Source organism: Mobula birostris, chromosome 21, assembly GCF_030028105.1.
Source record: "Mobula birostris isolate sMobBir1 chromosome 21, sMobBir1.hap1, whole genome shotgun sequence".
Taxonomy (NCBI): domain Eukaryota; kingdom Metazoa; phylum Chordata; class Chondrichthyes; order Myliobatiformes; family Myliobatidae; genus Mobula; species Mobula birostris.
Window position 1 is genome coordinate 13,275,642 of NC_092390.1, and position 15,252 is coordinate 13,290,893.

At 46.1% G+C, this 15,252-nt stretch overlaps 1 protein-coding gene across 2 annotated transcripts in view; it reads left to right on the top strand.

Annotated features, from left to right (window-relative positions):
• LOC140185601 (slit homolog 1 protein-like) overlaps positions 1-15,252 on the top strand; it is a 315,402-nt gene that overhangs the window by 259,867 nt on the left and 40,283 nt on the right. Inside the window, exons 35-37 of one of the 2 annotated variants that reach the window (XM_072238997.1) lie at positions 362-650; positions 2,439-2,650; positions 6,804-7,704. In XM_072238997.1, coding sequence (XP_072095098.1) covers positions 362-650; positions 2,439-2,650; positions 6,804-7,039 — 737 coding nt within the window. In that variant the 3' untranslated portion in view covers positions 7,040-7,704. Of the gene's footprint in view, positions 1-361; positions 651-2,438; positions 2,651-6,803; positions 7,705-15,252 lie in introns of those variants that run through there. The other variant, XM_072238998.1, reaches the window with a different exon arrangement.

Here is a 15,252-nt window from a genome sequence, read left to right on the forward strand (position 1 = left end):
ATCCCTCCCCCGTCCCTGCCCCGCTCCCTCACTCTGCATCACCCTGCTCTCTGTAGTCTGTATAGTCTCCCTTATCCACCCTCCCTAGACTCCAGTCCTCCCAACACCCTGTTTCTTCCCTTTGTCCCAACACTCCCCAACCCAGGCCATCCTCTCTCCACGCCAGCTCCCCTCTCCCGCCCTCCCCTCTGTCCGACAGCCCACAGCCCCGGGAAGACGCGTGCGGGGCCTGGGCAGGTGAGGTCCCAGGAAACCGCGGCGGTGATTTGGGTGTGGCCGGGACGCCGTGGGTCGAGTCTGGGGTGGTGTGGTGAGGGTTGAGGCGGCTCTGTCCGACCGGGTCCTCTGCCCATTTCCCCAGGGATGCCCGTGGATGTCAACTCGGCGGCGTTCCGCCTCTGGCAGCTGCAGAACAGCTCCAGCTTCCACGGCTGCATCCAGAACTTGTACATCAACAACGAGCTCCAGGACTTCACCAAGACGCAACGGAAGGCTGGCGTGGTGCCGGGCTGCGAGCCTTGCCGGAAGATCATCTGCGTCCACGGCATCTGCCAGCCCAGAGCCGGCTCGGGGCCCGTCTGTCACTGCGAGGCCGGCTGGCTGGGGCCCCAGTGTGACCAGCCGCTGACAGACCCCTGCCGGGGGCACAAGTGAGTGATGGAGTCACAAAGCACGCAAACTCATGCTGGCTAAGGTGCGCTTCTCAGCTGTTCCCATTCATAGTCAAAGAGCTCAGGATACGGGCCCTTCAAACTGTTATTCTGCCTCATCCCATTGGCCTGCACCGGAATCCCTCCATACCCCTCACGTCCATATCGTTATCCAAACTTCTTTTAAATATTGCGATCGAACTCGTATCCCAGCTCATTCCACACTCGCAGCACTCTCAGACTGAACTAGTTACCCCTTCAAGTCCCCCTTAAATATTTCAACTTTCATCCTAAACCTTTGACCTCTAGTTCTAGTCTTATCCAACCTCCACCTGCTTGTAATTACCCTGTCCATACCCCTCATAATTTTGTATGCCTCTATCAAATCTCCCCTCATTCTCCTGCGCTGTGAGGAATAAAATCCTTACCTATTCATCTCTCCCTATAACTCAGGCTGTCAAGTCCCAGCCGCATCCTTGTAAATTTTCTCTGTGCTCTGTCAACATTTTTGATCTTTCAGGCAACCACAACTGCACACAATACTCCAGATTTGTCCTCAGTAACGTTTTACTCAACTTCAACATAACGTCCTACTGGTTTACTCAGTACACTAATTTATGAAAGCTTTCTCTGGGCCGCTAGAGGTTAAAGGTCTTTAAAGATTAGCTTTATTTGTTACAACAAAACACGCAACGAGAGACACCATCCTTAAGTGCGCTGTGGACAGCCTGTTACTGTCGCCATGCTTCCAGCGCCAACACAGCATGCCACAACTGACAAGCCCCTGCTAACACTTGATGGGTGAGGAGGGAACTTAATGGAATCCTACCAGGTGCAGAAAGGCCGAGATAGAGTGGAGGTGGTGAGGGTGTTTCCAACTGTCGGAGAGTCTAGGACAGCCTCAAAATATGAGCTTGTCCCTTTAGATCAGAGATAAAGAGGAACTTTTTTAGAGGGTGGTGAGTCTGTGGATTTCATTGCCACGGATGACTGGAGGCTGAATCATCGGGTATATTTAAAGTGGAGGATGATAGTTACTTAATTAGTCAGGGCGTCAAAGGATATGGGAAGAAGGCAGGAAAATGGGGTTCAGAGGGGCAGTAAATCAGCCATAGTCGAATGGTGAAGCAGCCTCAACGGACCAATTAGCCGAATTCTACTCCCATATCTTATGGTCTGATGATCCCAATTCACATAGACTAAGGTCTGTGAATGCAGGGGTCATAGGTGCTCAACTTTTGTTACAAGGATAGGTTAGATACAGAGTGAAGCTCCCTCTACACTGTCCCATCACACACTCCCAGCACAGGGACAGCACGGGTTAGATACAGAGTGAAGCTCCCTCTACACTGTCCCATCACACACTCCCAGGACAGGGACAGCACGGGTTAGATACAGAGTGAAGCTCCCTCTACACTGTCCCATCACACACTCCCAGGACAGGGACAGCACGGGTTAGATACACAGTGAATCTCCCTCTACACTGTCCCATCACACACTCCCAGGGCAGGGACAGCACGGGTTAGATACAGAGTGAAGCTCCCTCTACACTGTCCCATCACACACTCCCAGGACAGGGACAGCACGGGTTAGATACAGAGTGAATCTCCCTCTACACTGTCCCATCACACACTCCCAGGACAGGGACAGCACGGGTTAGATATAGAGTGAATCTCCCTCTACACTGTCCCATCACACACTCCCAGGACAGGGACAGCACGGGTTAGACAGAGAGTAAAGCCTCTTCTGCATTGTCCCACAGCTCACTGTGTGTGTCCTGTTTGGCAGGTGCTTGCACGGGAGGTGCGTGCCGCTGGACGTGGTTACCTACCGGTGTGAGTGCGATGCGGGGCACAGGGGAGCCTTGTGTAACCAGCAGGAAGAGCTGTTCAACCCCTGTAAGAGCCTGCCGTGCCAGCGGGGGCGGTGTCAGATCTCGGAGCTGGGCGAGGCAGTGTGCGAGTGTGAGAGTGGCTTCACGGGCAGTCTCTGTGACCAAGGTAAGCACTCTATACAAGGGCAGACTGGAGCACTGCAAGGTGCCAGTGTTCTGGGATCTGTGTAATCCTAGTATACTCACACAGACAGGCCTGTAGGGGTTTTTAAACATCAGAGGTACTATAAGGGCATACTGTAATCTCTGATTAATAAAAGTGTTGTTACATTTGCTTTCCTAGAGTCATAAGTACAAAAGGTTCTGCAGACGCTGGAAATCTTGAGTAACGCACATGAAATGCTCGAGGAACCCAGCAGGGCAGGCAGTATCTATGGAGAAGAATAAACGGGTCATGTATTAGGCTGAGACCCTTCCTCAGGACTGGAAAGGAAGGGGACAGAAGGTAGAGGAAGGGAAGGAGTACAAGCTAGTAGGTGAATTGCCTTCTCCAGCCCCTTACCTCTGCCACCTATCCATTCCCAGGTTCTCATTTCATCCCCTTCCCCACTCACCTTTCCCCTCACCTATCGTGTGACAGATTGTACTCCTTCCCCTTCTCCCACCTTCTTATTCTGTCTTCTGTCCCCTTCCTTTCCAGTCGTAATGACGGACTCAGCTCGAAATGTCGACTGTTTATTCCCCTTCATCAATGTTGCCTGTCCTGCTGAGTTCTTCCAGCATTGTGTGTGTTTTTCATAGAATTGTACAACATGGAAACTGACTGAACTGGTCCATGTTGACCAAGTTTCCCATCTAGGGTTGTCCCATTTGCCTGTGTTTGGCCTGTATCCTTCTCTAAACCTTTCCAATCCACGTACCTGTCCAACTACCTTAATTGTTCTTGCATCTGCCTCAAACACTTCCATATATGGCAGTTCAGTCCATATATGTATCCAATCTCCCTGAATAACAAAAGTTGTCCCTCCAGTTCCAATGAAATCTTTCCCTGTCACTTAAAACTGGGGGCTCCAAACCATTTTTATGCTATGGACTCCTACCATTAACAGAGGGGTCCATGGTGCCCTGGTTGGCAACCCCTGCCTTAAACCAATGTCCTCTAGTCCTTGATTCCACAGCCTTAGGAAAATGAGTGTGTACATTAATCTCATAAGCTTATTCACCTCTGTAAGATCACCCCCATTCTCCTACATTCCTCAAACCTTATTCTGTTTAACTGCTCCCTATAGTCCTCGCAGCATCCTTGTAAATTTTTTTTGTACTCTTTCCGATTTAAAAAAATCTTTCCTATAGCAGGGTGACCAAAATTACACACTCTTAAGTGTCATGTTGTAGAAATGGCAGGAGAGCAGGGGTTCCCTAGATTTTTATGGCATGGACCCCCTGCCATTACCCAAAGGGTCTGTGGAAGAGGAAGCGTCGAAAGTGGAAGGGTTGGTTCTGAGGGAGAGCCACACTGTGGGAGAGGCGTTACAGAAAGCGGGGCAGTATTATGGGAGGAACAGTACTCAGACCGTGTTACACCGTGGGAGGCGCGGTACAGAAAGCTGAGGGAGAACCAGGACGTAGGAATCAGGAACTCGCCCCATCTCTCAGGAAGCCATCGCCATTCTGAGATGCTTTGGTGTTTCCAGAGGTTGAGGACAGGAGGCCTTGGTTTAGATTTTGGAACGAGATATTGGCTAACCACTGTTGAAGAGCTGTGTGCACGTGGTTCAGGAACGATGTCAGTACCCTTTTGAGATGATTGGTACCAGGAGAAGAGATTCCAGCTCTGGTTTGGAAATGTCAAGAATGTTCCCCTCCAAGCAGAGGAAACTGAGATGAGGTCTGAAACACACAATTTTAAAATTTGACCTGAAGGAAATAATATCAAATGTCAGGTCAATGCACACAAAATGCTAGAGGAACTCAGCATCTATGGAGGGGAATAAACAGTTGATGTTTCAGGCCAAGACCCTTCATCAAGTCACCACACTTTTCCAGACCTTCATTGGTTGTAGGTATAATTCACAGGAGAGCTGGGGGTCAGGGTGGTGGAATGGAACCATGCGATTGTTCAACCAGGAGCCAGCATTAAGTCAATGGGCCGACTAGTCTCCTCTTGTACTCAAAACGTTCTTTGATTCTGTGGTTAAAAGGATGCTGGACATGGGCACGTAACGTGACAGTGAGCTGAGATGTGGAGCTGAATGGCCTTTTGCAGCAGAACAAGTGGAGAGGGCTGGAGAGCTCTGTGGAGATCTCCTGTGCCCAGGGCCCCTGTGGTTACTGTACTGATTATTGACGAGAACAGCCAGTGTTTCAGCAGAGTCGGCACAGCTGAGATGTCTCTCTGCCCTGTCTTGGTTCCAATAACATAACAATAGATGAATACAGTGATTTACAATCATTCTCCCAAAAGTAATTTTGTAATTTTTAGAGTGAAAATTTGTGTATTTTCATTTCAATGATTATCTGATAGAGAAGGTGAAGGATACAGAGTGAAGCTCCCTCTACATGGTTCCATCACAAACTCTCAGGGCAGGGACAGCACGGGTTAGATACAGAGTGAATCTCCCTCTACACTTTCCCATCACACTCTCCCAGGACAGGGACAGCACGGGTTAGATACAGAGTGAAGCTCCCTCTACACTGTCCCATCACACACTCCCAGGACAGGGACAGCACGGGTTAGATACAGAGTGAATCTCCCTCTACACTGTCCCATCACACACTCCCAGGACAGGGACAGCACGGGTTAGATACAGAGTGAAGCTCCCTCTACACTGTCCCATCACACACTCCCAGGACAGGGACAGCACGGGTTAGATACAGAGTGAATCTCCCTCTACACTGTCCCATCACACACTCCCAGGACAGGGACAGCACGGGTTAGATACAGAGTGAAGCTCCCTCTACACTGTCCCATCACACACTCCCAGGACAGGGACAGCACGGGTTAGATACAGAGTGAAGCTCCCTCTACACTGTCCCATCACGCACTCCCAGGGCAGGGACAGCACGGGTTAGATACAGAGTGAAGCACCCTCTACACTGTCCCATCACGCACTCCCAGGACTGGGACAACCCGGGTTAGATACAGAGTGAATCTCCCTCAACACTGTCCCATCACACAGTCCCAGGACAGGGACAGCACGGGTTAGATACAGAGTGAAGCTCTCTCTACGTTGTCCCATCACACACTCCCAGGACAGGAACAGCACGGGTTAGATACAGAGTGAAGTTCCCTCTGTGCTGTGCCATCTGACATGCCCCTCTCTACATCGTGCTGATATGGAAATCTAATGCTGTTTATGCGTTGTCATTGGATCTGTATCAGTGAGCATTCTGCTGTGTGAACGTAAATGAAAAAATCTGCTGATGCTGGGAATCTGAAATATAAAATGTTGAAATACTTGGCGGAGCAGGTAGCATCTGTGGGGAGGGGGAGTTAATATTCCAAGTCAAAGACCCTTAGTCGGCTCTATGGGATCACGTTGGACCATAGAATGGTACTGCACAACACAGGCCCTTTGGCTCATTATGTTGTGCCAATCCTTTTCTCCCCCACAGCCCTCCACTTTTCTTTCATCCATGTGCTTATCTAAGAGTCTTTTAAATGTCCCTAATGTATCTGCCTCCACCACCATCTCTGGCAGGGTGTTCCACGCACCCACCTCTCTCTGTGTAAAACAAAAACCCTACCTCTAACATCCTCCCTATGCTTTCTTCCAGCACCTTATAATAATGCCCCCTGTTATTAGCCGTTTGCACCCAGGGGAAAAAGTCTCTGGCTGTCCACTCAATCTATCATGTCTTATCTAATACACATCAAGATTCCTCCCATCCTCCTTCGCTCCAGAGAGAAAACCTTAGCACGCTGGACCTATCGTCCCAAGAGACTGACCCTGTAGAAGGTCAGGCTGCAAAGGGGACCAGGTGTTGCCTTGCCACAAAAAGTCTTGTTCCTGGAATATATATTAGATGTTGATTAATTTTAAAAATAGAATTACCTCTATTTGAGATTGAATCAGAACGTGCCAAGTTTCCTGGGTGGGATTTGAACTCATGACTGAGGCTCAGTGGATGCCAATCCAGTGACTGTGTCCCTGGTGATCACTGATCCTGAGGACAGCAGGCACACTCACACCTGGAGTATCCTCCCCCGGCATCCCACAACCAGCACTCAGCGCTGACCGATTCTCTTTTTCTCTCCCCCTTCCTCCTCCACACCCCCACACCCATCCCCCCCCCCCCCCACCAACCATCCACTGCAGAGGCGGAGTGCCGAGGGGTGCCCACCCGGGATTATTACCAGCTACAGAGGGGATACACCATTTGCCAGAGCACCCGGCAGCTCTCCTGGGTAGAGTGCCAAGGGTCGTGTCAAGGGGGTTGCTGCGTCCCACTGAAGGTCAAGCGGCGAAATTACGCCTTTGAGTGCAGCGATGGCTCGTCCTTCACAGAAGAAGTGGAGAGAAGCGTTAGGTGCGGCTGCGCACAGTGCCCATAGGCTTGACCTGCGCCGGGCACCCGCTGTACATCGAAACAAACCCACCCACCCACACGTGGCAGCAACGCAACTCAAAAGGACAGTGGTGTGTTTGTATGAGACTTGTTTAAAACAGCAACAATAAAAGGCAACAGAAATTCCTCCTGGCGCAAGATAGAAATATACATTTAGCGGGAGAGAGCCAAGACCACCAGAATTGGAGCATGCCAAAAGGTGCATTGGGAGATCGGCCTTGATTGGGGAGCAGGGCAGCAGCTGGGTTGTGGCAGAAGGGCTGAACTTAGCTGAATCTGGTCTCACTTTCATCCTTGCTGAGGGGTCGATGGTCACTGTAAGAGGGAGGGTGAGATGGATGGGTAGAGAGGGAGGTCTTGGGTAACTCTTCTTGGATCAAGCTCACTATACAAATATTAATCCTCTCTCTGGGAAAATTATTTGGTATTGAAAGAGACTTTACTTTGAAGAATACTATAATAAAGGAGAGAGTATGAAATGCACCCTACCAGAGCAACCTAGGATTGTTCCAGAGTTTACAGGGACGTGTAGTGGAAGTTGCACTCTGTATCTAACCTGTGTTGTCCCTACCTGGGAGTGTGTGATGGGACAGTGTAGAGGGAGCTTCACTCTGTATCTAACCCGTGCTGTCCCTGTCCTGGGAGTGTGTGATGGGACAGTGTAGAGGGAGCTTCACTCTGTATCTAACCCGTGCTGTCCCTGTCCTGAGAGTGTGTGATGGGACAGTGTAGAGGGAGCTTCACTCTGTATCTAACCCGCGCTGTCCCTGTCCTGGGAGTGTGTGATGGGACAGTGTAGAGGGAGATTCACTCTGTGTCTAACCCATGCTGTCCCTGTCCTGGGAGTGTGTGATGGGACAGTGTAGAGGGAGATTCACTCTGTATCTAACCCATGCTGTCTCTACTCTGGGAACATGTGATGGGACAGTGCAGGAGGAGTTTCACTCTGTATCTAGCCTATGCTATTGCTACTCGGGAGTGTGCGATGGGACAGTGTAGAGGAAGCTTCACTTTGTACGTAGCCCTTTTTTAACAGTGTTGATGGGACAGTTTATAGGAAACTTCAAATGTATTTAATGTTATGTGTATCTGCCATAAGAGTAAAGTATGTAAGAGGGATCTTTGACTGTGTAATGGCACTGTGTTGAGAGTGCTTACTGTGTGCATGGTCTGCCTAGCATGCGTTTATTAATTATATTTGCTATGTCTGCATATGCCTGGATCACCCAAGGTGCCTGAGAGCTGTGTGAAACTAAGCGAGCCCCTCAGTGCTCACACAGTAACCTGCCCATTGTACCTACACACATCAGATCAGTGAGGGGAAGGTTGTACTTGGTCATGTGCCAGAGACATACCACAGGAAGAGAAAGGGGCCATCACACTGTGTAAAGTCAAAGATCAGGCAATTCATCACCTTGATCCAGGGCACAAGGAGAAACTCCTGACAACACGTGGTTCATTGCTGCCTATTTAATGACTCATTGAAAGTTTCAAGGAGGAACTTCATCAATCGCAAGTATAGATAGGGGGAAGCTCTCTCATCCATCACACACTGCTAGTGCAGGGACAGCACAGGTTAGGTACAGAGTGAAGCTCCCTCTACACTGTCCCATCACACACTCCCAGGACAGGGACAGCACGGGTTAGATACAGAGTGAAGCTCCCTCTACACTGTCCCATCACACACTCCCAGGACAGGGACAGCACGGGTTAGATACAGAGTGAATCTCCCTCTACACTGTCCCATCACACACTCCCAGGGCAGGGACAGCAGGGTTAGATACAGAGTGAAGCTCCCTCTACTCTGTCCCATCACACACTCCCAGGATAGGGACAGCACGGGTTAGATACAGAGTGAATCTCCCTCTACTCCGTCCCAGGACAGGGACAGCACGGGTTAGATACAGAGTGAAGCTCCCTCTACACTGTCCCATCACACACTCCCAAGTCAGGGACTGCAAAGGTTAGACATAGAGAGACGCTCCCACTATTGTCAATGTAGAGAGCTATTAAAAGGTTTTCTTTGACAGTAAGTGATCGGCTTCCCAGTTTTGCTGTATGGTTATAATATATAAAATAAAATATAATTTAAAAACAGTCAAGGTCAGATAATCTTACACTCAAAGTGTATTAGTCAATAATGTCCATGTAAAGGCTGTCTTGATTGTTGTGGATGGCTGAGTGACTGATTGTTAGGACCTGGGTTACGAGGAGAACCAATATGAGTGGTTCTCTCTGCCCCATTCTGGAATACAGGTTTAAAACAGAAATACACAGAAAGGACAGGCAGAAGATGTAGAGAGAGAAAAAGATTACTTTGTCAGGTGGGTGAGGTTTGGGTTACATTTTGCTGAAAAGGGTGCTCAGGCACACCACATTCAGACTGGGGTTGGGCTCACTGGTGGTAAAGGAGAGAAAGCCATTCGTAGGGTACCCACAGCCAGTGAGATTAAAGGTAAAACATTTGCTTTACTTGTCACGTGCACATCAAAGCACACAGTGAAATGTATCATTTGTGAATGAGGATGTGCTGGGGGCAGCCCGCAAGTGTCACCATACTTCTGGTGCCAACTTTGGAAACTAGAGCACCTGAGGAAACCCAAGCGGTCACGGGGAGAATGTACAATCCCCTTACAGACAGTGGCGGGGTTGGACCGGGTGCTGGCACTGTGAAGTTTTATGCTAACCGCTACACTACCGTGCTGCCCTGGGTGATGAAGGCCCTTTGCAGAAGTTGCCCAGGGATGCCTTGAAATCCTCTGCTGTTTAGGCAGTGCTGTGAGCTTCCCAGTAAATCATTAGTCCACAATAAATTGTCTTTTTTACCAGGAATTCTTTAACATTTTTATTTACAGTATTATAGAAGGTATAGTTTAGCTGGGGAAAACAGGTTAAAGTGCTGATAATCAAGTGATCCAATCAGGTTACAGGGAATATATTGTCATTGGGATTGGCTCTGGAAAGGCAGGGCACCTTCAAGTGACCAATACAGGAAGTCTGGAGGGAGGTCATGTGATGACAGCCTCCAATCAGGGTTGAGAGCTCTGTCACATGAGAGTGGATAAGTGTACTCAATGTATGTTGGAAGCATGTTTGTAGGGGTTGGGAGGTGTGGTGATGCTGGGGATATCATTGAAACCTACTCGATAACGAAAGGCCTGGATGGAGTGGATGTGAAGTGGGAAGTTTTTATCAGTTGGAGGGTATAGGATCTGAGGACACGGCTTCAGAATAAAGGATCTTCCCTTGAGGAAATAGATGAGGAGAAATTTCTTTAGCTAGAGGATGATGAATCTGTGGAATAAACTCCCACAGCTGATTGTGGAGGCCAAGTCATTGAGGATATGTAGAGCAGTTATTACTAAGATCATCAAAAGGTATGGGCAGAAGGTAGGAGAAAGGAGTTGTGAGGGAAAATAGACCAGCCACGATTGAATGGCAGAGCAGACACAATGGGTCAGATGGCCTAATTCTGCTCCTATATCCTACATCTTAAATCTGTAGAGAAAAGTTAAAATCCCACAGTGGCAACTGAGGAATTTACATTGAATAAAAATATTAGTAACCATGGAATGTTGATAAGACTAATTTCGTGCAGGAGGGAAAAGCTGCCCTCTTTCCCCAGCTTGGTCTACACGTGTCATGACCCAGCAAAGCAGTTGACAGGAAGCTGTAAATGTACAACAGAGTCATGCATAGTCCATTATCTCTACATTCTGTGAACGAGATGGAAGAGCAAGGAAACAGTTTACATTTATATTCATTACTCCACAAGTCCACCTTACTGTCAATGTAATAAGGTAGGAAACGTGACAGTCAATTTTCCCCACGTGTTGAAACAAACCACAGGGTTTTAAAAGATGTTTGGACAGGTACATGGATAGGAAAGGTTCAAAGGGATATGGGTCAAACATCAGGAAATGGGACTAGTTTAGATGGATATCTTGATTGAAATTGTTGCATTGGGCCAAAGGACCTGATTTGTTCTGTAGTACTGTATGGATAAAGATTAGCTTTATTTATGACATGTACATAGAGACATTGAAACATACAGTGGAATGAGTCATTTGGTTCAACGACCAACAGTCTGAGAATGTGCTGGGAATAGCCCACAAGTGTAGCCATGCCTCCAGTGCCAACAACGTTCTTTGGAATGTGGGAGGGAAACAGAGCACCTGGAGGAAACCAACATGGTGACTGGGAGAACATACAGACTCCTTACAGAGAGTAAAGGGAATTGAACCCCAATCTTCCAATCGTTGGTGGTTGAACACAACTGAGTCCTGCCTGCAATTCCTATATCAGTACTGGTGACGGGGAAGCTGCTAAATTGTCATTAAATAGGCTCACTTCCCTGAAGGACATGAGTTTTGAAAACTCTCAATATTTAACAAAGAACATCGAACACTCCAACACAGTACAGGTTATTTTTGTCCACTATGTTGTGCCATCCTTATAACTATCTTCATGATCAATCTAACACTTCCCTCCCACATTGCCCTCCATTTTTCTATCATCCTATTTTAAATGTTCCCAATGAATCCTCTTTTACCACCAACCCGGCAATGTGTTCCATGCATCCACCACTCTGTGTAAAATAACCTACCTCTGACATCACTCCCATACTTTCCTCCAATCACCTTAAAATGAAGCATCATATCAGTCATTGCTGCCTGGCTGTTCACTCTATCTATGCCTCTTATCATCTTATACTCTGCTATCAAGTCACCTCCCATCCTCCTTCATTCCAAAGGGAAAAGCCCAAGCTTCTTCAAACTTCCCTCATGAGATATGATCTTTAATCCATGCAGCATCCTGGTAAATCTCTGCACCACCACTAAAGCTTCCACGTCCTTCCTATAATGAGGTGACCAGAACTGAACACAATATTCCCAGCGTGATATCACTAGAGCTTTATAAAGATGCAATGTTACCTTGTAGTCCTCGAACATCTTTTCTATAGCATTACTAAAACTAACACAATATTCCAAATACAGCCTCAACAAACTCTTGCCTACATGCCATATGTCTTCTTAACCACCCTATCAACTTCTGCGGAGACCATTAGGGATCTATGGATGTGGACCTCAAGATCCCAATGTTCCTTCACGCTACCAAGAACTCTGCTATTAATCTTGTAATTCATTAACTTTACCGACCTTGATACTATCTGATAAAACCAAGTTTATTTCATAATTGAATGTTGACCTTCAATATTGTAGGATTTTAATTCCTCTCCATGGTTTAGTAGCCTAGACGTCTGGATTCTGGTCCAGTACAACCATTTCCAGTCACTGGGTCAATTAAACCTAATAACCACATTATCATTTTATGCCCAGAATTTATATGCAACTCCCTTCCACTCAGTCCAGGGAAGGAAATCTGCCACTGCCACCCAGTCTGGCCGAAACTCAATGAATCTGCCTTCAATTTGGGGTAGACAAAATATGCTGGCACCCTCTCACCTCCCCCCCCCCCGAATAAAACATTAAACAAAATCAAACAGCATGCCCTGCTGCCAATTATTTATCCATTAGTCTAATCTAAAGCAGTTCATCTGGTCATAATCCCGCTATTGGTGGGAGCTTGCTGTGTGCAAATTGGCTGCCTGGTTTGTTCACTTGTGAATGCACCGCAAAGCCTTCAGGGTTTCCACAGATGCTAAAGAGATACAGATCTTTAACTCTCGACCTGTTTGCCTCCTTCACAAGGAGCAGGTTGTGTTTTTTTTCCTCTACGTCTTAGCATTTTCAAGAAAGACAGGAGGTGGGGGTAATGTCCAAGTAATATTTTATTAAGTTTAATAAAATACACACATTAGGGAACAGTTAGAATAAGCACAGCATGGCGCTGCTCATGTTGAAACAGAGATAGCATAAATAAGAAATTAGAAAAAAAATGTAAAATACAAACTCAGTTCTGGGAGGAACTGGAAAATTAAAATGGGAAGCTTAGTTCACACAATGCTAGCACCTATTCCTCTATTACCCCAGTGAAGGAGTATTGGATAGAGAGGCTTTAACAGAACACTAGTTGCATTAAAACCCAACACATTGTAATTAAACAGAAAAGGAGCAGTGGATAGGTCAAGAAAGAGAAAAAAAATGGGAATGAGGGAGTTGGTGGAAAGAGGAAAAGGAATGAGTGAGGGAAAGAATAAATAGAGACAGGAGCTGAGTGAGAAAAAGTGAAAAACAGAAAGAAAGAGAATGTGAGAGAAGGAAATTGCAGACGGAAAGGGGCACACATTAAATGAACATCCAACTCGCCGTTGATAACTTAAAGCAAAGTATGAATTACAGTTTCATACAAGATCATAATATAATTCACATATTTTATAAATAAACATTTTTCTCTGAATTCTAATGGTGCGCTGTGTGAACCATGCATCAAAGGGTACATGTTGAGAGGATTTTACTTTATACAAATACAGATTTCCCGTCCGCATCCATGGTTGGAGTAAGGGGTGGGATGGAGTGTGTTCACAGGTCAAGCATGGTTCTACCATGGCAAGCCATTCTAAAATGCCAGTTCATTACAACCAAACCTCACCAGGTTGGGGGTGGGATGTGGTGGTGGGGTAGGGTGGTGGAGGGTTTAAGGTTGGCTGCATCCCTGCTAAACTAATCCCCTCTTATCTCAACCCCATTGGCAAAGGGATGACTGGTGACACCAGATATACCACCATATTTTCAATTCCATATCAAGAATTCAGATTTGGTGTAATTCAAGTAAACTTCAGCCTTTGGTCATAGGGATAGCCCAGACAACCGAAGTTATTTCCATCAAACTTAATATTACTTAGGAAAATCTCCTTTGCCTCTACAGTATCAAAGGCCTGAGCACTCATTATCAAATGTACTGCTAAAATAAAATTAATTTTTTAGATGTATGTTTATAGATCATCACACACACACACACAGATATACAGTGGATTCCAGTTAACTGGGCCAACGGTTAATCATGGCAGCTGTTTATTTGGAACACTCTTAAAAAACAACAAAAACTAATCAAGAAGGTAGCCGCGATCACTTTGTTTATTGAGGACACTATGCCGCTTAGTTGGGGCAGGAGCCTGTTGATGAGCACTTTCTAACTAGCAACAGCCGCATGCGCTTGCGTGGCCTTTAGACACACCATACTTCAAGCAGTTTTTAAATAGTGTCAATTGCATGTGTTTGTGTTCAAAAAGCATCGATTTTTTTTTGTCACTGAAGTAAGCAGTAAGACAATTCAGAACCGTTTTGCTCACTGTGGTTTCAAGCATTCAGGCTTGGCGATGCCAGAAATGGCCAGGAGTGAAAAATGAAATGATTTCATGACTGCAACATGTTAAGAACTATGAAGAACCTGAAGGTATTGATAATCATCTTAAATGATTACAATGAATGTGAAGATTTGGAGGATACAATTGTCGATAGAATTGGATAAAGGCGATCCATTATTAGCACTAGGTGTCTTCACTGATTTTTATTTACAGTCAAAAGAACATGACAGATGAATTTCTCTGTCGACAAGTATTAGAAACTAATACACAGGTTTATAGCAGTGTTCTAATTTGTTCTGTATTTTGTTTAAACACATAATTTGTTCCTCACTTTGTCTTTTTTTTTATACCTTTTTAACTATTTCCATGAAATTACGGCTAATTGTGGCAGCTGCTTAACCGGGCCAAAATTTACTGGTCCCAATGTGTCCCAATTAACCATAATCCACTGCATCTATACATCCACACACAGTTTACTGGCCACCCTGACCTTTGAAAAAAGTAAGTATAAACGTCATTTATTGAAGAGACCCATAATCAATGGCTGACTTGGAGGCTTGCTTGTCTCTCTAGACTGAAACTGGGCAGAGCAGTGTGCATACAGTCTCTCTTGCTCTGCCTGATTCAGTATTACATCCACAGCAACAACCCTGTGGTTACTCACTGAGATGGTCATGATGGTTCAAATATCAGAATGACTTAATAAAAACTTTTTAAGTCTCTCCTTCCTGCACAATCTTATTAACCCAGTACAACCTCACTTTACATTTTAAATCTCTTTGTGGAATGCTCACGCTTGTACAATTTCTGCTTAATTTTAAATTATAAAACCTAAAATATAAATTATAAAACCTAAAACTTAAATTAGAACTTTAAAACTGAACTTTGAAAAAATCCAAAGCAATTTTCATTTCTGTAAATAGTGTGTTTAT